At 34.6% G+C, this 27191-nt stretch overlaps 1 protein-coding gene and 1 pseudogene across 1 annotated transcript in view; one reads left to right on the top strand and one right to left on the bottom strand.

Annotated features, from left to right (window-relative positions):
- Positions 1-27191, top strand: part of Tmem135 (transmembrane protein 135) — a 206311-nt gene that overhangs the window by 116673 nt on the left and 62447 nt on the right. Inside the window, exon 6 of the mRNA XM_005379732.2 lies at positions 22930-22976. Within this exon, the coding sequence (XP_005379789.1) occupies positions 22930-22976 (47 nt within the window). The remainder of the gene's footprint in view (positions 1-22929; positions 22977-27191) is intronic.
- Positions 7918-8772, bottom strand: LOC102028526 (annotated as a pseudogene).

Here is a 27191-nt window from a genome sequence, read left to right as displayed (position 1 = left end):
TTTAGTATCATTTGTATACCTCTTTCAGTTTTCTACCCAGCCTAGCTTTTCTGATGTTTTTTTTTTTGCCAGTAAATGGTAATAATTAAATATCCCTTTCCTTGTTTGTGAAAAATCACAAAATAGATTGAAGCAGAGATATGTATTTAGTCTTAGACTCTAAAGGTTCAGAGTTGTTCCCAGGTCACAATAAAGTTTGACTAAAATACAATTTTATGTATCAGTGATTCTAAAGGAGAGGTTTGTAAGTTATGGGAGGATTTGGTCCTTCAAGAGACAGAAGAACAGAGAATTGCAGGTCAAAGGTTAGCAGTGTCCATGTAGAACAGAGATTACTGTGACTCAAGATGTTCTAGGGGTAACAATGTAGGTCAGTAGTAGAGTGCTTGCATAATACTTCTGAGACCCTGGGTTTGATCTCAGCATGTGTGAATACACATGCATGCACATGCGCGTGCACACACACACACACACACAATATCCTTTTTCAGTAGAAACAGCAGAATTTCCTGATTTGACTTCACCATATGATAGTTTTTTTATTTTACATTTTTTACCTGTTTTTATTTTTTATTTTATATTTTAGTTTTTAATCTTATGTATTATTACCAGTGTGTAGTGCATGTTTGCCTTCCTTGTGGGGAGTTGGTATATGTACACAAAACGTCCCTCCTTCCCTTCTCCATCTGTCTGTTGCTCTTCTTTCTTTTCTGTACATGTTTGTAGTACATAATGTTTGCATTCTTTGTGTGGAAGAGTTGGCACATGTACACAACACGTCCCAGTTCCATTTTTCATCCCATCTTCCCCTCCATCTCTTGATCCCCTTTCAAGAAAAATCTGCCTCTCTACTTCCTATTGTTTACCCTTCATTGTGCTTTTCATTTATCGTTGGGGTTTCTCATATAGGAGAAAGTGTGTGACATTTCAGCTTGTGTGCCTGGTTTATTTCACTTAACATTATGGTCTCACGGTGCATCCATTTTCCTACACATGACGCAAGTTTATCTTTATGGAAGAGTAGTCCTCCACTGTATATAAATACCACATTTTCTTTATCCATTTGTTTGTCGGTGGAAATATAAGCTGCTTCCAAGCCTTACCTCTTTTGAATTATGAAGCTGTAAACATATCCTCGTTTAAACTGATTTTGCTCTGATTCTATGTTCACCAGTAAATCTCCTCATTATAATCTGGCCTCTTAGGTATATTTATTAATAAGAGCTTGAGAATATATATGGTAAGTTCTTATGAACAGAGGACCTTTATTGTAAAACTATGTATTTGTATGCTGTACAATATAGATCATCAAATGGTTGGGGTGTTCTCTAAGAAAACATTTCACCTATGTAGATCAGGCTCTATCATATTTTTTTCCTATTTTCTTTTGTTTGCTGTACCTGGTTTGAAGCAAAAATATGTATACTAGTAATTACATTGTTTGCATAACTAAATGATATTTTATACTTTCCTCCCGTGTATCACTGTGGAACATTAGAGGAGGGAAAGACTGAAAGTATGTTTGACTTATGCTGAGTTTCTGTTGTTAAAACAGCTAATTAGTTCCAAGAGTTCTTTTTTAGGCAAAGTTTTAATAAAGTATAGGATAAAGATAAGTTAGCAATCAAAATTGCATCCTATTTAGACCATTAAAAAGTGTGTTTTATGCTTTACATATCCATAATGGACCTCTAACAACAATAAAATGTAGGTACTAGTGGATTTTTTTATTACCTAATTTGTATTGTAGGTTGAGAACAATAAAATTCATTGTTATTCAATAATATAAAAATCTATGTTTTGGATTCATTAAAATATTTTCAGTCATCTTATTTCAAAAGATATCACATTTGTGTTTTTTTAGAATATATTAAAAAGCTTAAATCTTTTATAATTAACATTAATATGAAATATTTTATAATATACATTTAGGACATATCAAATTGGGTAAGGGTTTTTGTTGTACATCAAAGATAATGTAATTTTTAGTTTCACTGTATTGTTATCTATTGCTATGTAATATACTACCTTAAAATTTAGTGCCTTTAAAAAAGTAGCAGTTTTATTTGCTTATGATTGTACAAGTCAGCAGTTTGTTCAGAACTTTCCTGGGCACTTCTGTTAGTGTCCTTTGGGATCACTCATTCACCTGTAGTCACTGAGCACTTTACTTGGGGCATGTATACTGTGTCACATTAAGCTGGTTGTTGGCTTCTCTGTCTCATTGGCTTTTGTGATTGTGTTGACTAGGTCACTGTGCTTTTACGTGATATTCCCAAGGTTTTAAGAGAAGAGAGGGGAAGTATTGATTTGGAAGTTACATTCTCTTCGTACCTTCCCTCCCTCCCTTTAGGTAGTACAGGGCTTATTCTATCCTTTGTTTTGAGTTTGCCAAAGTGTTGTTCTTCAAGATGGTCTTAATATACTGCCAGAGTTTTGAAGAGCCCAAGGAACTACCATGTAGTGTGTTGTAAGGGCAGGAGCAACTCTCCAGGGCATCATGCCGTACCTCAGGCAGAACATTTCTGCACTTACTTGTTTTACTTACAGTTTTTGCATTTCTGATTTTGTATGAATAAAAACTTTCTTTGCTTAAGAAACAAAACGTTAAATCAATATTGTAGGTAACTGAACTTGTTGAGTAGTTGAGTTTTGGGTATATGAGGATGATATACAGTTAACACACAAATGATTTATAGTCTTATAAAATAACTTTTGTCTTAAGCCAGTTCTAAATTATATTTTCCAAATGGGAAGTTTAAATTCTTCAAGTTTATCATATACTTCAAAAACATATTCTAGAACATAGCAATTGTAAATTAAAACATCTATATGGAAAATAAGATAAAGTTAAGGACTTATGTACATCTAAGGAAGCAATCAATGTAATAAACAGTGAACTAAAAAGGCTTTTAATATATTCAATAAGGCACATATCATTTATTCTACCAATGAATGGATAGATCTTTCGAAGAAGTTAACTAATTTTTACCAGAAACTTCCTATTTAAATGAAAAGGAAGTAACTTGAAAAGAAAAAATATTATAATTATAGGGTATGATTTTTGAGGATTTAAAAGCTTAAATGTTTTTGAAGTGATTATGTATATTGTTGTAAATGTGCCTGTGACCAGGGATGGAGCTGTCTGTCATAGGGAATTTGTACTTGCACGGGGTATGTCTTATTTCCTCTTTTTTCTTTTTCCCATTCCCTGTCCTTCTCTTCAACAGCTCTTACCCTTTTATTTATTTTTTTTTTGTTTTTTTTTTCCCGGTACTGGGAATTGAACTCACGACCTTGCGCTTGCCAGGCAGGCACTGTGCTGCTGAGCTAAATCCCCAGCCCCTTATTTATAGAGCTTTGTTTCCATTTTACTTTTTTCTCATTTATTTCTTTTCCCTTCCACTTGCCCAGTTCTCTTTTCCTTATTAACAATTACTTCCATTTTCAAATAACTGAAAAAAATTTAAAAAATGAGGGCCAGGGATATACCTCAGCGGCACAAGCACCTGCTTGGCAAGTGCAAGGTCCTGAGTTCAGTCCTAGTAAGAACAAAAAAAAGTAATTCTTACACATTTTGGTTCTTATTTATACTTTCAGTTTCTCACAACAGAGAAACAATGAGATGTTTACACATATGTGTCCAATTTATTTCCATTAAGAGTATGATCTCTAGGTCCATCTATTTAGATATCAATGTCTCAAGTTTATCCTTTGTTATGGCTGAGTAGTACTCCATTATATAAAAAATACATCTTTTTTTAATCTATTCTTTGGTTCTTGGGCATTTGGGTTGTTTCCAAGAATTAGCTATTACAAACTGCACTACTATAAATATGGGTGTACATATATCACTTTTGTATTATGCTCTTAATTTGTTTGGGAAGATACCAAGAATGGGAATGGCTGGGTCAGTTTTAGTATGTGCTGCCTAAGCGAGCGCATGGCTGGGTCTAATTGAAGTTCTAGTCCTAGTATTTTGAGGAATCTCCACACTGATTTCCACAGTGGTTGCACCAGTCCACTCTTCCACCAGCAGTGGAGTAGGGTTCTTTTTTCCCCACAGCCTCTGCAGTGTTTGTTGTTGGTTGATTTCTTGATGATAGCCATTCTTTTTGGGGTGAGATGGAATCTCTGTTGTTTTAATTTGCATCTCTTGAATGATCAGTGATGTTGAACATTTTTTCATGTATTTATTTGCCATTTGAATTTCTTGATGTAAGAAGTGTCTATTCATTTCAGATGCCCTTTTATGGATTGGGTCTTTAAATTTGGGGAATCAGATTGTTTTCAGTTCTTTATATCTTCTAGATATTAGTCCTTTGTCTGAAGAACAACTTGCTAAGAGTTTTTCCCACACTAATATGGGTTGTTTTTCACTCTATTGGTGATTTCTTTTGCTGTGCAAAAGCTTTTCAGTAAGATGAGATCCCAGATGTTGATTCTTTGTAGGACTTTTCTTGCCGTCATGGTTTTTTGTTCAGGAAGCCTTTGCCTATGCTTGTATCTTCAAGAATTCTACCTGTTCTCTCTTCCAATAGATTTTGTGATTCTCTTTTAATATTTAAATATTTGATCCATTTAGATTTTAGGTTAGTGCATGGTGATATACATGGGTCTAATTTTAGTCTTTGGCATGTGGAAAGGGAGTTTTTCCAGCATCATTCTTTCTTCCAGTAAATGTATTTTGCCTATTTGTGAAAGATAAGATGGCTGAATGTGTTTGAGGTTGTTTATTCCTCTTCTAATCTGTTCCGTTGATCCTCAGCTCTGTTTTATTTTTTAAGTTTTTTTGATCATACCATGCTACTTTTAACAGAGTACCTGTGTTGTATACTTTCTAGTCAGGTATTGTGATACCCAGTCATGTATTTCAAGTTTTTGTAGCTTTTTTTTTTTTTTTTTTTTGTCATGAATGGAGTTGGACTTTGTCAAATGCTTTTTCTGCATCTTTTAAGATGATGATGTGGTTTTTGTCCTTGGCTCTGTTAATATGGTGTATTACATTTTTGCGTATTTTGAACCATCACTGCATCCTTTGGATGGATTCTGTGTGGTCAAGGTGTATAATCTTGGTGATTTCCTGCATTTTGTTTGACAGTATCTTGATGAGGACTTTTGTGTCTTTATTCCTTAGGGAGATTGGCCTGTAGTTCTCTTCTTTGGTTGGGTTAGTAGTTGTTTGATTTGTCCTGTACTTTAATATTTGTTTTGTATAGGTGGATGCCTTACCTTTGGTGCAAATATATGATTGTTACTACTTCTGGTAGTTTTCCCTTAACCAGTTTATGGTGGTCTTTTTTATATGTTTTGATCAGTCTTGGCTTGAAGTTTACATTGTCTCTGAATAGAATAGCTACTAACCCTTTTATCCACAGTCCATCCTTTGACTTTAAGTCCATGAATTTCTTTTTGAGTTAAATGTGCTTCTTGAATGCAGCATATTGTTGGATCTTGTTTCTTGCTCTATTCTGCCATTTGTTTTGATCAGTGATTTGAGACCATTTATATTCATGGTTATAAGTTTTATGTATTGGCTTGTTTTTGTCTTATAATTTTCATGTTGATTGTTCCTTATCTTTTCCTTCTGTTTAATTGCTTCTTTTGCCTGCGACTTCTTTCTATTGGTATTCTTGGCTTTATTTTCTCTTAGAATATCTTTTAGAACTCTTTGACTAGCTTATTTGGCTGTCATGAATTTCTTCATTATTTCTTCAGTTGTTCTTTGGTCCCTTGCTATTTTTAAGAGATCTTTGTTTTCATGATCACTAACCACGATCATGTCTTCCATGTTTGATGTTCTATTTATACTTTGTTTCATGTGGCTTTGCAAACTCTCAGTAGAATTTTTAATTTCCTGCATATCTACTTGAATGTTTCCAACAACTGCAAGATGATGCAAAGAACAACATATGACTGACTGATTGGAGTCAATGAAAGTGCAGGAGTCAGCACAAACGATGTAAAAACCTGCTTAGAGAATTAATACCAGTGAACATCCCAGGCATAGGAAAAAAATATATATATAATTGGTCATGACCAAAATAAATTGACACCAAGGCACAGGATAGTCAGCATTCCAGTAATTCAGCACAAAAAGAGAATGTTAAAATCTGCTAGAGAAAAGAAACAAATCATCTATAAAGGAAAGCCCCTCTAAATTACAGAAGACTTCTCAACACAAACCCTCCAACTCATACTGATGTATCCTGCAACATTGTCTTTTACAGTTAATGAAGAAATAAAATACTTCCATTTCTTTCCTATTTTGAGAATTTATGGTTTCCATTATTTTTCTGTTCTCTATTTTTTATCAAACTGAGTTCCCTTTGATCTCATTTCTTTTGTTGCCTAGATAATGTGAATAATGAGTATATCAACAAATGTTCTTTTAGTATTCCTTTTTTGTGATGACAACTCCTTTCCTTTTCTCTTAGATGATTCCTGGTGATCATGCTAGAGCCTTCCAAGATCACCAGGCATCTATTCACAGGTCTGTAAGATATGCTATAAAGTTGGGAAGTTGTCTTTTTATTTATTTGTTAATTTTGGGGAACCAGAAATTGAAATCAGGACCTTGTGCTTGCCTGGCAAGCACTGTGCCACTGAGCTGTATCCCCAGCCTGAGAGGTTGTCTTTTACACAAAGCACATAATACAGTTTTTAAAAGCAAGATAATGCAGTTCTTGTATAATATCTATGCAAAATTAATTTTAGATAACAGAATTATTTACATGCATTTGCATGTAGTCAATTAGAGATAACAACTCAGAGGTGGATTAAAATATTAGTGGAAGCAATTTGACTACTACAAATTATTATTGTTAAGAATGATACACAGTCACCTTGATAAAGATTATTTCACTTTCAGGGTTGTATTGTTCTCTTGCTGAGGCAATATTTTTATTGCAACTTGGTGTGAACAAGCTGCTCTGATGTTTGCAGTTTAATGGCATAATAATTGAAAGTGGAATTCAAGTGTCACTGTGTTATAGATAATGAGAACACTTTCCTTCTAGTCATCCATGTTTCTATTCATTAGACACTACGAAATATTGTGTGTAGTTGGAGGATTTCTTCGCTCATGTAGGTAATAATACACTATAAATATCTATATTAAAGATCTATATTCTAATTAAGGTTTTTTTAATTGCACATCACTCCTTTATTATACTGATCTTGAAAAAAGACTTACTTACACTTATGCTTAAAATGAGTACTGACCTCATGGGGCAGGGCCATGCCAACTTGAATATGATTCAGAAATCAGACATAGTGAGATGCACTTAGATGTGGTCAACAGGCATTTTCACTGCCAGCAAAACCAGGCAGAGGGATTCTATGATACACAGCAGGATGCACTCCTACTAGAGGCCAGAGCTTATCCCGTACTGGTGTGAGGAATGGCTTATTTTCTGGTGACCACATATGGAACCACTCAACCACCACTAGAAGTCCCAGAGGGTTTTTGTTTGGATACATAGTTTCTCTTTTGTAGAAGAATTTAACACATAAACTTAGTTCAGGATTAATCCCAGCCTTCTGGAGCCAGCTCCTCCAGGGTGAGGGAGATTACATTCATCTCTCACTGGAATGATGAGCTCGCCAACTGCGACTGACTATAGGAGAGTGCAGGGCTGGCTCCTAGCAGCACAGTGTGCTCGGGCCTCTCCTCGTTGGTCGTGCCTTGGTGTGGTTATCCCTGTTCGCTACTCAAGCAGATCCTTGGTAAACAAAACAGAAGCACTAGGAAAAACAGAGTTACTACCGCTCAACTCTCCTGGATAAGAAGAGCCTTCCCTGGGCTTGGACTGAGAGCTTGTGTCCCTGAGGTATTATTCTGAGAAGATTCTCTCCAGGGAGTTGGTGCAGGAGCCAAAATGCTAAAGTGAAAATGGGAGCCACTGGTCCCCATCTTCATCCATCACACAGGACTTCTGCAGAGGTGGTCAGTGCGACAGGTGCGGGGAGAGGTGCGAGGAATGGACGGATGAGGGAGGAGGCTGCCAGGGGTCTTCTCTTCGTGGGCTTGCCTTGGGGAGCCACAGCTTCCATGGATTTGCACATAGTCTACGTCCCCTAGGACTGCGTGGGTTTGGGGGGTTTCACATCTTATCCAACTCAAAGACAATAGGAGTACCAGTTGGCAAGTTCAGCTCTGTGACGGCTTCTTCAGAGAGACCTTCCAGATGGTTGACCTTACTCCGGAGGCTGTTGCTGTGGGCTGCAGTTAGGCCCTTTTCCCCTACTTGATCTGGGGAACAGTTTCTTCATTCCAGAAGGGCAGAGCCCTGCCAATAATGTCTTTCAGACTCTCACAGGAAGGCAGCTGATCTTCAGTGAGGGCTGCATACCTACGATCCTGCTGATGTTGCTGTAGAAGGGATGGTCAGGCTCCACTGGAGGTATTGGGACATTGTAGGAATGCCTCTGGACCTTCACCTGAGCCTGCCCGTGCTTGGCAGCAGTTTCTCCTTTATTAAGGCCAGTCAGACCCCTATAGTGAGTTCAGTGAGATGCCACGTTCTCACCACTGGTAGCCACATCTGATGAGTAGTATCCAGTACTGTCCAGAGAGGGTCTGGATTGCTCTTTTCTGCACTGAGGTGAAGCAGATGTCAAATTCATAGCATTGTGCAGTGCCTGCCTGCAGCACTTCCCTTCTTCATGGCCCGCCTGGTTCAGGTTGGCATCGTACCAACTGCTGAAACAGTTCTCCAGGTTCTAGGTGCTCTTGCTGTGCTGGGTCAACACCAGCTTATGGGAGGCCATGGTGATGGGGTAGGGATGTGGTGTAGACTGGAGCTGGCTGAGATTCTGGTGGCAATCCTCCTCGAATGTTTTTGAAGCAAAGTACATGTCGTGGCACCTCAGTTCACAAACTTAATTCTTTCCGTGATTCTGATCACAAAGTGAATTGTATGAAAACAATCAAATTCAGTGGTTAGTTTCAATACTGAACTTGTGGGGCAGTTTGATTCAGTTCTTGTCTAATTTGATTTGTGATCAGAGTTGTGGAAAGAATTAAGTTTGTGAACAGGTTACCACTGTAATTAGCAATGCTTCAATATTTAGTTTTCATTAAAAACTAGTTATTACACTCTTTCCTTTTTATAGAAGTGAAATCATGCTTCTGCACATACCAATTTATACCTTGGCTCCTAATTTGATTAATATGAGGGAAATGTATGCTTGGGATAGTTCAAACACTGAGACAGTATATTCCATGAACCACCTGCTTTCCTTAGGGGCATTTTTTTTATTAAAACATTAATCAGACTATTTGTTGTTAAAGACAGGATTTCCATGTGAAAACATTAGCTAATTTATACTCATTTTTAAAAAATAAAACAAAATTTCAAAACAAGCTAATAGGAGAGTAACAATGGTTAATATATTGCATATTGTTATCATTATATTAGTTACTCAGAGTACAAGATATAGGCATTTAATTATCCAAACAATATTAGCGTAAACATTTCTTTTCAACGAACTAAGAGAAATTAGTACTATAACTGTCTTAACTATCGTATATATTTTATGTATATACATTATATATATGTGTGTGTGTATGTATATATATATATATATATATGATTTTTCCTTTCCTTCTTTTCTCATTTCCCCCATCCCAGTTTCTCTTTCCCTTTGAACAGTTTCTTCCCATTTTACAATATCTACTGTACCTTTGGGATCTTATTTACCCTTTCAGCTTCTTGTATTAGGGAGGCAATACAGTGTTTGCACATGTCCATCTGGTTTATTTCACTTATGAATATGGTCTCAAGTAAACTCTTGAAGACATTGGTGTAGGCACAGACTTTATAAATAAAACCTTGATTGCACTGGAACCATACCTCATTTTTATCATGCTCTGTATTTAATACACCAGAAATAGTAGATTTAGAAATGTTCTTCCAAACGTTCTAGTTTTACCCTTTATTAGTCAGTTTTATTGCAGCTTATTACAGTTTGAAAACTAGGACGGCCAAGTCATGTTAGTTTTAAAATGCTTCGGATATTGTGAGGAGTCATTTTTGAGGTTATTACTTTGTTTTTACTCCTAATCATCCTCCCAGCATGGTGATGGGGAGTTGTTCTGTTCTTAACGACATAGTACTTATTCATCTCGTTTTAGGTTAGTGTGTGAAAACAGCAATGATATTTAGATGTGGTGTTTAAAAATATCCTACAGAGAATTTTCAATGTGCTATGACTTACAGAATTGTTTTTGAGAAGAAGCTTTCTAAACTATAATGTATCTTTGAAACAGACACTAGTGTTTATAAGTGAGAGCAATAGCAAAGACTGTACTGTAATTTACATGAATAGAATGAATATATTTGATCTTAACCATGATCTTAGCACGGTATGTCTGTGTACCCAGTAACTTGCATTTTTAAGGTAATACTTTGGAATATAACCTAGAGCAAGTGTATAGTCATGTTATTGGTATTTTAAAATAAAAATCAACATGGATGTAATTATAAAAGAATTCAAGGGAAATAAACTAAAACTGCAGCTGTGCTACTTGCCATTGAAAGAGACCACGGAAACATTAAAAACACTGAAGACAAAGTTTAAGAAAAGTGTTGTCAGTTCTTCCTGTGTGTTTTAATGATGTCTTCTGGAGAAGAAAAGTAGGAGAAGAAAACAAAACCATTGTTTCCTTTTATGACAGCTTTTATTGAACTGGATTATTATTACCAGTGGGTTATTACTTTTCTAGTGGATTATTATTATTACATAATGAAGGGACTAAAATACCATGTGAGGATCACACCTATCATTCTGAAACTTCCTAATCCTCGTAGATCTCTAGGTATTAGGGAAAAGCAGGTAAGGTAGGACTGTATTGACATTTAATAGTGAATTATTTTGAAATAACTTAGAAAGTTCAGGGAATCCTTTCCTTTGTTAAGAGGATTCTGAAGCTGTGCCTGCACACCTACTTATACATACATAAATACTGAATATTGATATCATCATTATAAAAGTAATAGGATTTTAGGGGTGATTACTTTGTACAAACATTTACAAATATTGGTGACTAAAGCTATGTTTTTTGACTTTGAGCAGAGGCAGAATGTCTTGTTGCATTTTAGGTTATCCAGACCAGATTTGTCCTTGAAACTGGGTATACATAAATTTTATGCAAGGTTTTGACCACATGCCACTGGAATAAAAAGCAGAAGGAAGATTTCTTTGATAGAGATTGGTGTGTCAGTTTCTTCTCTAATCATTTTGGAACACCTAAGAGTTAATGTTAGATAAACTTGATTTTATAGTTGCACTGTATTTTTATCACTCTGCTCATTTTTTGTTTTTATTGTTTAAACAAAACTTAGGTGAGCATTTAAATTTCTTATTGTTCTAAACTCATTGGATCCTGAAGAAAATTGACTTTAAATATCAGTGGTGATTTTTTTGTTGTTGTTATTTTTTTTCTCTTTTATCTATAAACTGTTCAAATACAAGGATTTTGAAAAATTCTGTTAAGATCAGTGTGTCTTTTAGTGAGACTATCTTGTTGAGCAGAGAAAGTGAAAAAAAAAGTAAAGAAAAAGAAATTTTCTTCAGATTGTCCAGCACAGCACAGAGCCTGAATCTGTTGTTCCTTCCTGTAATAAGCATGGAAGGGTTGAGGGAAAAATCTTGTATGTAGACTAATTTTGGAACATACCAGTGAAAAATATAAGTTTCACAGTAGATTGAGAGAGATGTACTTATATGGTTCATGTGATTTAGAAATCCTACACACATATACTCATTGTACTTTAAGACTTGTTTTAATGTTCATACGAGATAAGCAGTTAATTCATGACCTTTCCTGCCTGAAGAGATGGTAATCAGTGGGAACTGAGTATGCAGAGAGGAATCTGCAGCTAGATAGAAATGGTGTCAACTAACCTAAACATGAGCAATACCATGCCTAATCAAGGAAAGATTTTCTTACATGGATTTTGTAATGAGCATGTACCCAATGAACTGGTGGATGGCTTGAGTGCAGGCCTAGCTCATACACCACTTGGGAGAACTGAGTGACATTCAATTACTTCTGTTAATAATGAATAGTATAATCATATGCTGTATTTAAAACAGCATTAAAGAGATTTCTATATCTGTTCACTGTTGATGGCTGTTTATTCTTGGATAATGTACTGGAATTGAATTGGCTCTTGGTGGACACCTAAAAATGTGGTTTTGAGCTCTAGGACAGCCATTGGCATTTGTCCACAGCATAGTATGGTTGGTAAAATATTGCGTGAGAGCTATCTTACGCCCCCACGTACTGAACAGTGGTCTTCACATTCATGGTCTCTCTTGCCTTAATCTAAAGGTGAAAATCGGAATTGCACATGGGTATGTGCTGTTTGTATGTGGCCCTCCTGTGACCTTTTAAAAGTAATCTGAAAGTTCTTATATATTTTTGTAATGTCTCCAAAGGAAGACATATCACCCTAAACCTGTTTCTTATTCTTACGTGAGGTTAACGGGAATACCACCCTTTGGATGAAAATAACAAAATTACTGCAAATTGTTTGTGTATAACAAGGGGGCTTCACTTGGGTGACCTGTCTACTTTGCCCTGCTGAAAACACAATATTTTTTCAGCTGTAACTTTGCCCTGAGTTCATATAGCACCTTTCTCCTCTGCCTCCTCCATTCTTTTTTCCCTGAAATGAAAAAGTAAAATCTTTTGCAGTGTTAAGATAAAAAATGTTCCCCTGATAGAGTTACATAAACACTTTGGAAAAGTGGTGCAAGCAATTTCTCCTTTTATCTCATTGCATATATAAACAAGTGAGGTTTTTAGCTTTTGTTTATAATACTTGGATTATTTACTTTGGCAATTGAAAAATTATATTTTTTGAACTATGTTTCTTCACTAGAATAAATATTTTACACAAGCTTTGAGGATTATGGAATTTTCTTTTTGAGTTTTAATAAGTCCAGTTCATTATGTAAATTAATGAGCTCCTTAACACACACATTGTATCTTAGTGCTTTATTTGCTGTACATGAACATAGTACATAGTAGTTATTTCATAGTTACATTGAATGAAATTTGTAAAAGCTGTTAAATCTTTAATGGAATTTAAAAAGTCTTTGAAATTTGTGACAGATCAGGGGATTTGAGATCTCACCTAGATTCCAAATCTGCCTCAATTCACTCAATTGTTTAATTTTTGCAGAAGATAGGATATATCTTACGTATTTACCAGAAAAGAAGGGTAACCTATAGACTGTACTTCCCAACCACCATCTAACCTAGCGGTTTCTACAACTGGAAAATTTCAAGGTTAATATGTTGTCAGAGTTTCTTTGCTAAGCTTAAAGATGCAAATCAAGAATGAGCAATGCAGAGTGAGACTAGACCCAGGGTTCTGGTTTATTTAATTCTCCACTCTTTTCGGTCAGAGTAAGGGATTTTGTTTGGCGTAAACACATATTCTAAGATTTAGCTCCTTATGTGTTTGTGACAGATAGAATTTGGAGGTCTTGTGGATCCTATAGATTAACTTTTTTTTTTTTTTTTTTTTTACATATATAGCAGTTAAGGCTTAAAGAATGGAAGTGATTTGTGTAAGTTTACAGATTTGTTCTGGAAATTTAAGACTTCTGTGTTCCTGTAGTCTGACATTTTGGCTCTAAATTTCCCATAATAGTTTGGTACTTTTCCTATATTTATTTTGTCAGGGGATGGAATTTAAACTGCTAATTCAAAATAAATGAATTGTTTAAAAAGGTGTTAAGTATGAATTTCACAGGATTGTTTAAATTGTAAGGCACTACATTGCTATTACAGTTGAAAATAGTGCTATTTAAATTTATGAATTATCTAGACAAAATACAGTATTACAATAATGGTTTTAAACAATTTAAAATATATAACTGGAAAATTTCAATATTAATGATTTGTATATCCTGATATTGATATATGATACATATTTTATAATATATATATCTTTGAACAGACATTGTAAACTGTAATAATACTTACTCATCTAGTAAGAGTTGTCTGCAGGAGACCAGATAATAGTTTGCTTTACAGAAAGGTTGCACATGTGTAGTACTGTCAGAAGTTCTGATTCTAAAAAAGTCCATTCAGTTTCTTAAAAGATGGCTGTTGAAAGTAGAAACTACTAGTTTCAGTCAAAAGACTGCCCTTGTGTAGTGAGGATTTTGCCCTGTGAGACTTGATATTCTAAGTAAGTTGTAGTAGTGACAAAGGTATATAGAACTCCAAAAATTACTATTTAAATACATAGATTGATTAATTAAAATAGTGATACTATTTGGTGTTTTAGTGACTTCTGCCAGTAGGATTAAAGTGTACTTCTACAGTATTATATTAGAATGATTAGTTGATATGCTTTTCCTTCCACACTGAGTTCCTAACAGGCATCAAATATTCGATAAATTTCTTTAATATGCTGAGAACATTGTAGGTAGTGAACAAGTAAATAAAAGAGGGTGAAAACTTGTAATTCTTTATTCTGTTTCACTTCAAGGTCATGAGGGCTCCTGAGAATCTGTCAGGTCTCTAGTAGACTTTAAAATGACTCCATTTTTGAGGCTTAAGTGGTAAAACCACTTTCTTTATCATGACATATTTCTTTTGGGCCATATTCGTACTAGGTATTTATATCTCTGGTTATTTGAAGGATTTAAAAGTATTCATGTATTGTGATTTTTGTTTCTTTGTTACTGCTTTGAAAAGCATAGTTTTCATATAATTCTACATTACGTAGTAATGACAGCAATAATATAGTTTCTTCTGAAAATTTTGTAAGCTCTATACCAGGAAACAATGTATTGTAAATCTGTCATCCCTGAAAGTCTTTCCAGAGAGAACGCTATTTATTTTTCAGCTGAATCAACTGTACTTTCATATTTTATACTTTCTGTGTCCTTTTGTTCTTTTATCATAGTACTTTATGAAACTACTTTTTATAATTACTTTTTATTTAACCATCCACATTTTGTGATAATACTGAAATTATTTCTCTGTTTCCGTATGAGTATATTTAGCTTCACAAAACAATAATGTTTTCTAAAAGACCAACAACTCAAACTGAGAATAGGTAAAGGATATGAAAAAGCACTTAAACTGACAAGCTTAGATTATATTCAAAAGGTTGGGCTGAGGTTGTAGCTTAGTGCGTTAGACCCTACTAGGTTAAGTACCTAGCACTGCAAAATGAATAAATAAATGAGTGAAAATGGGTGAATGAGCCAATAAACAAATGAAGGTTACCAACTGGGGAGGAGGCTCAGCTTCACTTATAGGAGGAATGCAACTGTGAGCTAGCATTTGCTTGACTAATCAGATTGACAAAGATAAAACAGTTTGGTAAAACACAGTTCTTACGGGCATAGGGAGATAACCAGTCTAACAGTATAACTACTTTCATACATTATTGGTGGGAGTGTATTATCATAATGTTCTTGAAAGTCAGTTTGGCAGTATTTGTCAAAAATGTACCTGTCCTTCGCCTCAGTCCAGTAAAAATGCCTAGATCAAAAGACTAAAAATGATGTGTTGGTGAGGATGCAGAGAAGAGGAAACCCTTTCACAGTGTTAGTGGGAACATTGATTAGTATAGCTATTCTGGAAAACAGTATAGCTATTTCTCAGTAAATTAGCCTTAACGTAAGAGTACCACAGAACACAGCAGTCTCAATCCTGAGTATATAGGCAAAGGTATATAGGCAAAGAGTATATATGAAATCAGTCTTTCAAAGACACATAGGCCCCTCTGTGTGTACTGTATCACTATTCAAAATAGCCAATGCAGAGAAATAGTCAGTGTCCACCAGCTAATAAATAGATTAAAAAAATGTGGTATGTATGTGCAGTGGAATATTCATCCATCTAAAAGTGAAATCATATCATTTGTGACAAAATGGGTAGAACGGGGCTCATTTTGTTAAGTGAGGTAAGCCAGGCACAGAAAGACAAACACTGCATGATCTCACTCATATGTGAAACCTAGGAAAGTTGATCTTGAAGAGGTTGAGCGTAGAATGGTGGTTACTAGAGCCTGGAGAGGATAGTGGCGAGGACAGTCTGGGGTAGGTTGATAGTAAGGTCCAGTTAGGATTAAGACGTTCTGATGTTGGGGCTGGGGATTTAGCTCAGCGGCAAAGCGCCTGCCTGGCAAGCGCAAGGTCGTGAGTTTGGTTCCCGGTACCGGAGAAAAAACAAAAAAAAAAAAAAAAAAAAAAAAAAAGACGTTCTGATGTGCGTGCACAGGAGGGGACTATAGATAACTGTAATGACTACACATTTCACAAAACTATTTTGAAAGTTTTTACCATAAAGAAATGATAAATGTTTGAGGATACATACATATATAAACTTACTTAAGCATTGTAAAATATGTACATGTATTGAAACGTGATACCCTCTTATATGTACAGTTTTTTGTTTTTATGCATCAATTAAAAATAAATTTAATTAAAAATGTATGTCTTTTGACATAGTAAATCTAGTTATAAGCATTTGCATCCAAAGATGTAAGTGTACATCTTCAAAACATACTTTTACATTCAAATGTATTTATTACAGCAACTGCAAAATCTATTCTTAGAAAATTTTAAATAAACTTTAGTATTTCCATATATGTTTGTATGTGTGTATAAAATTTTTAAAAAGTATAAGGCAGTGTCTTTATTAAGTATTATATATGTACAAAGGCATATACATATATTCAAAATTCAATACAGACAGACCAGAGTTCTGGGACAGAAGGGAACCTTTGTTTCATTGCCTGTTCTTTCATTATTTGAAAATTTGTGTGTAGTATGTACATGCATTTCTACGTCTCTTTTTTAAGCCCTAACACCTTTTTTGAGATGTAATATGCATGCTATAAAATTGCACAAAGTTTTAGTTTTTTGGCTGTATTTCAGATGTGTGTGTACGCGTCCATGTAGTCTAACTTTAGAACACTGTACCCATTGTAGTATCACTCCATTACTCATAACTCCCCCAGCTTTAGGCAACCGCTATTCTATTCTGTGTAAATAGATTTGCCTATATTGAAATTTCATATAATAACATCATACAACATGTGGTACAGTGTTCTGTGCTTGGTTTCTTTCACTTAGTGTGATGTTTTTGCAGTTCATTCATCTTGTAATATGATAAACATCTTTTAAATTTTAAAAAAGTTTAAATAATTTAAAAATTACTTACCCTATTTAAGAATATTATACGACTATTATGAATTGGCTAGGAATTACAAAGGAATTAGTTCTTGTTAGTACTTAACATTTCTTGAATATTTGTGGTATAATCAATCTACTAGGCTTTCTATATGTAATATCAGAGCATTTAATCCTAAGGGCATATGTAATTAACAGTATTGTATAATTACTACAAATGAAGAAGATAAGTGATACTGATTTTAAAATGTGTAAAAAAGATATAAAGGTATGTGTGCAGGCACATATTTTAAAATCAAAATTAAAGTATATAAAGTGCTATAACATTGCCACAATACAGAGAAAATGTCATTCATTAACACAGGTGTCCAGTAGAAGTTTTTGCAGTGATAAAGATTCCATTCTAGGGGCTGGGGATTTAGCTCAGCGGCAAAATGCAAGTGCAAGGTGCCTCCCTGGCAAGTGCAAGGTCGTGAGTTCGATTCCTGGTACTGGAAAAAAACAAAACAAAACAAAAAAACAAAAAAAGATTCCATTCTATCACTACCCCATATGGATGTATATTATGTGGATACTATGAAACTGAACTTTAATATTATTTAATTTAAAATTTAGTCCTTTTGAGATAGGGCTTCACTATGCAGTTCAGGCTGGCCTTGAACTCATTGTGTAGTGTAGGCTGGCCTAGCACTCCCAGTGATCCTCTTGCGTCAGCTTCCCAGTGCTGGGATTACAGGCATGCCACCAGGCTCAGCTTAATTTAAATTTAAATAACCCCATTCTACTTTTGTCCAAGATGTATCAGCAGTGATTAAATTTATTGTCCCAGTTGAGGCAACTGGACAATTTGAAAAAGTGAACAAAATGCAGTCGTTTTCAAGAAGCTAGAGAGTAGACACTGAAGGACAAGTATCCCTGAGGTTTGAGAGACATGTGAAAGGAGCCCTGTTACTAACAACGCGGACAGGAATTTCCAGGTAAGGGGCAAAGAGGAGTCACTCAGAAAAACTCCAGAGGACTTTCTTAGGTAAGGAAACAGAACTGAAAGTCTGGACAGACAGTGTTGGACACAATTCACAGAAAAGAGGTAGAGAGAAGACAATACTCAGCTCCTTAAAGGTTAGGATATGATGTCAGGAAACTACTCTAGACCGAAGAAAGAGCAACTTAAAGGATCAGAGGTCCTGAATGGAGTGACTGATACTCAGACACAAGTGGAGACAGTGCATGTGCCTCTTAAATAGGCACACTAGAAAACCTCGCGAATCGTGTGGCACTGGGTAAAGTACACGTGAGGTTCTCTCAGTGAGGGGCAGTAACTAGCCCTAGATTGAGCACTACTGCAGTACCTCTTAAAGTATGTTAAAAGCAAGACCTCAAAAGATTACACTGTGTCTCAGGACAAAGCTTAAGAAATTTTAATGGAAATACAAAATTTATAGTGTCCATCAAGGTGAAATTCAAAATGCCTGACATCAAGTGGAAAATTACCATTGTGCAGTAAGAAACGGGAAAATTTGAGTCATAATGAAGAGGTAAGTTAGTCAGTTAACACCAAGCCAAGCTGACAAAGGTGTTAGAATTAGCAGGCAGGACATTAAAGACAATTATTATAAATACAATAGATTAGGGGCTGGGGATTTAGCTCAGCGGCAAAAGTGCCTGCCTGGCAAGCACAAGGTTGTGAGTTCAGTTCCCGGTACCGGAGAAAAACCAAAACCAAAACCAAAACAAAACAAAACAAAAAAAATACAATAGATTAAAGAAGGTACAGATATGAAAAATAAAATAAAAACCCAAATCAAACTTGTGAAGATGAAAACTATAAGATGTGACATGCAGAGTTTACTAGATAACATCAATGGTAGATTATACTTGCAGAAGAAAATATTAGTGAATTTGCAGATGTAACATAGAAAACAATCCAAAATGAAAGAGAAAGAACTTTTTTTAGAATCAGTTGCGGGACAATTTCAGGTGATGTAAGTAGAGGAAAGGAAAGGAAGATGGAAGAAAAAACACTGGATGAAGTAACAGCTGCAGAATGTTCACATTTGATGGAAACTGTAAACTCAGATGCAAAAAAAGTTCATGAAACCCTGTACAAGAAGCAGGATGAGGGCAACTTCAAAGGACATTGTAATCAGATTGTGAAAGACATTAGGGTGATAACTGTACACTACTGAAAAAATCCATCAGCCTAGAAGTCTTTATTTTTTCATTGTTTATTTTTATTAGTACATATTTACAGTGCACAGTGATTACAATCTAGAATCCTGTACCTAGCAAAAATCTCAGAATGTCTCAAAACGAAGTACAATTTCAGCTACACATTTTTAAGGGAATGTGAATAAATGCAGCAGTGAGTTTATTTTGTGCGCACAATGGTTGAAAGATCAGGAGGGTAGAGCTGGAAATATGTGTGTGTGTAATATATATATATATATTTATTTATTTATTTTTTATTTTTTTGTCATTTTGAGACAGGGTCTCCCTGTGCAGTTCAGGCTGGCCTTGAGCTCACTTTGTAGCCCAGGCTGGCCTCGAACTTGCAACTATCTTCCTGCCTCAGCCTCCTGAGTGCTGGAATTACAGGTGTGCGCCACCACGCCTGGTCCGAAATACATTTTTATGTGGCTCTCATACTATATGGTAAGTGGTATAATATTTGAGTATAGACTATAGCAATTTAGAAGTTTATATTATAAACAGTAAAATAAGCCAATAAGGGAGAGAAAATGAAATCATAAAAAAGTAGTTAATTCAATAAAAGAAAATAGTTGGGAGGAAAAAATGTTTGTTATTTAATCACAGTGATGGAAAGTTTTGATAAACATAGTTAAAAATGAAATTTTTTCTTGAGCATGTTTAATTAATTTACATAATTTTAAGCATATTTCAAGTCAGGCATGGTGGCACACACTTTTAATCCCAGCACTTGGGAGGCTGAGGTGGAAGGATTGCCACAAGTTTGAGGCCAACGTGAACTACACGGTGAAAACCTGTCTCCAAAAAAAAAGAGAAGTGACATTAAATTCCCATCTTTCTTGATGTAATCTAGAGACCTTGCTGTAACTATTGATTTGATTCCCTGGCTTATTACTCATTTTATTGTCCCTACCAACAAATCTGCTTCTGTGACTACTCTTTATAAACGTTTCCACTCTTCTGCATTTCTCTTTTTTATCCTTCCTTATCCACTACCAAATCACATACCACTACCTGACATACTAATTTACTTTGTTACCTATTTCATGTGACTAGAAGATACATCTTATGAGGGTAGAGAATTTGTTCATACTGTGTACTGTTGTAAGTTCTCCTGAGTACCTGACACCTAGTAGGTATTCAATAACTATTTGTGGAGTGAACTGATCTCTTAGATTTATTACTCTGTACAGATTTTCACATCTTGATTCTCTGCTTTCTAAAAAATCAGGTTTCAGTTGTTGAAGATTTGAGAACTTTAAAGAAATGCACCTGTTTAAAATTAATTTCCTTCCAGACTATATCTCTGGACTGGGTTTTATCACTAGTTTGCTCCTGTTAGTAACAAAATAAAAACAATTTCTAGCCCTTTTGTAAGCATTATTTCATTGATTCTTCTCATTAGTTCAAAGCAAGGAATTATTCTCAGCTTGTAGATAAAGGATCTAAACCTTTGTGATATCATAAGAAGCATCCAAAGACATACCCAACAAGGATTCAAGCCTAGTTCCATCTTACACCTAAATTTCAATTATTAAACATTGCTTTATTCCCTGTTTCACATGTATTATTTATAAAGATTATCATCAGTTTCATAGAAGTGCAAACAGGTTTAATGTATCAGGATAAAGCATAGCAATGATTTGAGGAAAAGAGACTTTGTGCATTTTTTTAAAGAAGATAGAGAAGGTGGGAAAGAATTCTGTGGCACTTGTGGAAAATTCCAGGGGGCATTGACTACTGCAAGGGAAACATGAAGCATTGGAAATCTGGGAAGGCTGACATAACCCAAAGGGGATAGAATGATGGAGAAATAGTTTCATAACTGGGTTTTGGTCAGCAAAGTCTAACTAGTAAACAAACTTATTGGGGCTTTAATTTTTAATTAATTCATAATTTAAAATTATTTCATGTACTTTATATTTCTAACAATTTAATAAAACTTTATGCATTATAAATGTGGTATTTTTAAAGGCAGTAGAAAGGAGAGGTAGAGGAAGGGTGGGGAGAAGGAAGGGAAAAGAGTGTGTTTGGTGATAAGGGAAAGAACTTACATACATTGTAAAAATTATTGTTACATAAACATGTTTGTTTAGTAGTAACTGATACCATTTTTGGAGGGCTGGTGCATGTATATGTTTCTAAGCTATTCAGGCTATATTTATAGTACTTAGGCTAAGATTGCTTACTTCTCAAGATTAATTTGTAATAGCTAAACTTATACTTTCCTCAAGTTGACTCGATTTGTGTTGGAAATAGCAAAATACTGTTTTTTGCTGTTTTCGTTTTTCTTGTGGTTAGTCTTTTTTTTGGTTGTTGTTTTTTGTTTTTTTTTTTGTTTTTCTCCGGTACCAGGAACCGAACTCACGACCTTGCGCTTGCCAGGCAGGCGCTTTGCCGCTGAGCTAAATCCCCAGCCCCGTGGTTAGTCTTTTGTAGCTGAAAGTTTAATTCTTACTTGTCTGAGCTGTGAAGCCATTGATAATCTTCCTGCTTAGTTTATACCTGTGAATATAAGAATTCATTTGACAACTTCCTTTTAGTATGTAAAAACACAATGGCATAACTAAGCCTTTGTACGTCTCTTGTTCTGGATTCCTTCCATGTACCATCCTAATATGTTTATTATATTTTTGAGTGAACCTTCTTAAGAAGAATTCAGACCGAGTGTGTGTTCTTGTGCCTGCTTTTAGTGGATTTTAAAATAGCTGGTCTATATTCCAGAAAGTATTACTATGTTTACAGGATGACCTTTTCTTATTAATTATAATTGGCTGTCAATTAAACTGTATTTTACAAGTTACAAATCTTGCTTGTCTTGATATGATGATTAATAGATTTTCAGATTAATCCACTGATTTAAATGTATAAGACAAGTAGTCCTTGATGTGAAGTTGCTTGTCTTTTTGGGTATTCTGATAGACAAGCTGAAAACTCACCTGTTGCCATTTTTGAACCGTTTTACCGTTCCATTCAATCTACATAATGTGTGTATATGTTATATACACATACATATATGGGTTCCATATTCATGGACTCAACATACTATTGATGGAAAATACTCAGAAGAAAAATGGCACTGTATAGAACCTGTATAGACTTTTTTCTTATTATTCCCTAAATAACACAGTGTAACAACTGTTTACGTGGTATTTACATTGTATTAGGTAGTGTAGGTAGTGTAGAGATGATTTGAAGTATGCAGGAGGATGCGTTTGGTTATGTGCAATACCATTTTGTATAAGGGACTTGAGCATCCATGGGATTGAGTGTCTGTGGGTTAGGATGTGTTGTCCTTGAAACCAATTCTTCATAGATACTGAAAGACAATTATACATACAGTTCTTTCCATATAATTATTATAGTTTATTATAGCATTATATAGTTTATTTGAAAAGTGAAAATATTATACATATATGACTGGTTTTAAATGTCCTCTTATTATTTCCAGCACAAGGTTTAATAAGGATATTTTGCTTCTGTGTAAGTCACACAATGAGTGATGTCATTTTCTTTTGCAAGTAATGCATTTTCTCCTTGTTACAGGTCCTTTTGTTCTGCATCACAGCGGCTATGTATATGTTCTTTTTCAGGTATGTTTTGCTACCCTTACTTATTTTAATACCCAAAATGGATCTTTTGTGATTTGTTTTCAACCATGAAACTAAAGTATTCCCCAAATAATTGTGCTCCACAAGTGGCATGTTTTTCTTTTCACTTCCCCCAACAGTGGTTAAAGAATCTCTACTCCTTTGTGAATAGGGGAAAGATAGAGATGGAGGGAGGGTTTACTTTTCTTCCTCATGTTCTCCTTATTAATAGTCAATTAATAGTACTTAAATCCTACTAAATGAGTTTTTTTGGTTTTTTATGTACTTACTTCTACTTATTCTTTGCTTATGAAATAATCAGCATTTTAAATTTAAATAAGAAAATAATGCCCGTAGGGTTCTATCTCAGCCTTCTGTGATGTTGACCTGGTGTAGCAGTCATACTTTGCAAATGTTAAGTTTATCTGTAATGTCAGAGTTGTACCTTTCCTTGATGTGATTCCTTTCTGAGGAACCTAGGAAGAGTGTTCGGCTGTCTCATGATTTGAATGCCAATAAGACTATGTATGTCATCTTTGTATAATCATAGCAGTACGGGAGTATGATTTTTGATCAGGAAGAGTCTCCCACTCCATAATTTTCATTTTTGGTGCATGGTGCTATCAATTAATTCTCATTTATATCCTTGTATTACCCTCATTGAAAAAAGTATTTCTTGATTTTTCTGGATCTAGGCAGAATCAGTCACATCAAAAATGGTCAGATTTTTAAACTTTATACCTAATTTGTAAATGTAATTATGGATTTTTAATAAAGTAGATTTATGGTTTTTTGAAAATAAGACAGTTTAATCATAGCTATAGTTTAAAACCACTGCTTCCAAACCTGAATATCCTAGTAAATATTTGATAAAGCACAATATGATTTAAAATTATTTTGACTTTTTAAAAAAATGTTATATTCAAATACAAAGTGCTGAAAAGCTGTTATTCTTGTAAAGAGACTGCTAGGAAGTTATGGAAAAATATATAAGGATTTAAGGTAGATAGAACTTGATCTATCAAGCATTGGTAGTAGGCTGTACAAATTTTATGTTAGTCATTAGTGACTAAAACATTATTGGAGCTGCCTAGTAGTCTTTGTGAATTTTTTTCTTGGATTTCTCAGGATCAACTCTAGGGCCTCATGAACGGAAGCAAAGCAACTACTCTCCTACTGATTCCCAGCCCCGGCCCCAAATTTTATGATATGTTATTTTTACTATATCTTCATGCACACTCTAGTGGTATGCTGTGCACCCAACTAGTATACCATGCACTAAATATCTTTTCTATTTTTAATACTTTAGGAGTGAATAGTTTATTTACTCCTAAAAAAACTATTTTTAATACTTTAGTATTAAAAACAGATATTTAGTGCATTTTTAGGAGTAATACTTTATACCACGCACTAAATTCTTTTCTATTTTTAATACTTTAGGAGTAGGTTTCATTTCATCATTTCATCCAAAAACTTTATATTCATACATATCATTAGGACAGTATTGCAAAAAGTTCACACGGCTTATTTTTATGTACTGTTTATGCTGAAGGTGTAACCTTCCCATTGGGAGAAATACAATCATAAAAGTTACAAAATTGGAAGCACATGTTTGTTGACATGCATAAGAGGAAGGTATAACAGGTAAATTTTCTTTGAAAATTTCTGACAGAACAGGTAACTATACGAAATAATCCTTCCTGATGTGTCACTTAAAAACAATAAATATATGCTTAAGGTTTAGCATTTCTTAGTCATAAGAAGTTTTTGAGGTTTATAAACAAATTTTGCATTGAATACACTAATAAGTGCCCAATTTCTAGAATGGTTCTAGGAGGTTATATTTTGAAAACTGCTGCCATCAACCTAGTATTTTTGATTTAGAAAGAAAATCAGCCATAAATATGTGTTTCAGTACAGAGCTGTGGAAGCTTTTCCTGTTTCAGTCACAAAGTCTGGGCTCAAAACAACAGTTTAAAATACTTTCCAGAAGGCTCAATACAAGGTTTAAGTGCCAAGATAAACACTTTCAATTTTCTGAGGAAAAGGGGTTGTTTTTCTCACACACACACAAAAACCACTATCACCAAATTCTTAGTGTTCTTGGCAGAAGTTAGTTTGAATAAGAAGCAGAGGTCTCAAAAGAGATTTGGTGAATGGTAAAATAAAACTATTATGAAGTACTACAACCAAACAGAACAATGCTATGTTTTTCTGAGCCCTAGTTTATATTTAGAATAAGCAAGCAATGTTGTACATAGAATTTGGTAAAAGTCCATTGCATTAGAATATTTTTATTTTTGAAATTAAATTTTATGAGACATATAGATACACATATTTATGGACATATTTATTCATTTTGTTAATTATTTTAAACTTAATTGCATAAAATTTGATAAATACCAAATGTGCTCAGAGCTTCTTTTATGTTGGTCTCTTTTGGCAAGAGGCTAAGTGAAAAACAGTATCTTCAAATGAGTCGACTTGTGTTCTTCTAACCTGTAAATGGTGAAAAGGGAAATAAGACCCTATTTTATAGAAAGAAAATATACCAAATTTTTTTTTGTTTGTTTTCTTTTTTTTTTTTTTTTTTCTGGTACCAGGAATCGAACTCATGACCTCGTGCTTGCCAGGCAGGTGCTGTGCCGCTGAGCTAAATCCCCAGCCCCCTTCTTGTTTTGCTTTAATGAACTTGAGGAAGAAGTTCCATAAGTATTTTCTAAGAGTTACTGGCTGTGATGGTTATAGTGTGAGATTATTTAAACAGCAACACAACATTTTTGATATTGAAAACTATGTTTAACAAAATGTGTAATGAAATGTTTTACTTTTGCATAGCTCTTAATAGTTTTATATAGTTTGTTCACATATATTATCTCATACATGTTGACTGATTATCAAGCCATACAACACAAAAACAAAACAAAATCATTCAAATGGAATTTTTTGGATACTTCAGAAGTTTGGGTAGGGAAAGTTAACGTGTGTAAAGAGAGCTCTAGCTTTGTTCTACTTTTTAGACCTGCTGCCCTGACACCATGTCATCAAACAACAAAGACAAAAAGAAAGACAAAAACGCAAAAACAGTAAAATTAATACAGGATTTCAAAGCAAGATGATAGGAATAACAGTGGTTGTTATGTTACATATTGTTATCTTCAACAAAGTTGCTCAGATTACCAGATGTAAGAGTGCAAGACTGATCAAACAATTAAAGAGAATAAAAAGTAATGAAAAATTAGAAATGATACAGAGCTTCACTAAACAAGATGGTAAGAATTCAACAATGATTGTTATATTGCTTATTGTTGAATGAAAGACATTTGTGATTGTTGAGTGTCTTTCCTAAGCTTACCTTAGTATGTTTGAAATAATAACAAGTAAAGAATTTTTTTATCTTGACCTTTCACCTATGTACTAAATTTATGTGAATGTCATTTAAATATTAATTTGGTTTTATTTTTTAAAGTATTGCTTAAAAATATACCAAATCTCTCTCTAAAATACCTTGAGTATACGTGACATTTGGAGGTTAAAAGTTTTATCTCTGGTTTAGAAAGTCCTCTCTAAAGAATTAGATTTTAGTGAGAGGATGAAGCAGGCATGTGTCACGTAATGGGACAGTCATGTTGCTACTACCCAGGAGAGAAAGAGTGAGAGCTTGTGTATTAATCAGTCAGTTTTCACCAACAATGACAAAATACATGAAGCTGGGTAATTTCTACACAAAAAAGACTTATTTAGCACACAGTTTTGGAGTCTGAAAGTCCAAGATTGAGCAGTCCCATCAATTTGGCTGCTGTTAAGGCCCCTTTTGGCTAGATCACCACTTAGCAACTGGTATCATGTGGGGCCATAAGCAACTGGAGCGATCACGTGGCCAAACAGGCCAAACAGGAAGCTACAGAGCAAGAGGGGGCCCGTCTTGTCCTTCTACGTATTTTCCTAGCCTAAAGGCCAAGAAGCAATAATAATCTTGCTCTTCTATAATAACTTTCTCATGAATACTACCAGGATCTCATAAAAATTACATTTAGATTCTACTGTGTTTCATCTGGATACACTGGGAACAAGCTTCTAACATATGAACCCCTGGGGGACAGATCACATCCAAACCATAGTAACCTGACTGAAAATTATGTTGGTGATAATGCGGATTTATCTAAGATATGGAGATCTCTACATGAATGCAGAGGGAAAACTGTTAGCAGGTGAGCA

The sequence above is a fragment of the Chinchilla lanigera genome, unplaced genomic scaffold (assembly GCF_000276665.1).
Source record: "Chinchilla lanigera isolate Chin_1 unplaced genomic scaffold, ChiLan1.0 scaffold00013, whole genome shotgun sequence".
NCBI classification, from domain to species: domain Eukaryota; kingdom Metazoa; phylum Chordata; class Mammalia; order Rodentia; family Chinchillidae; genus Chinchilla; species Chinchilla lanigera.
This window is presented reverse-complemented; position numbering and strand designations above follow the sequence as displayed.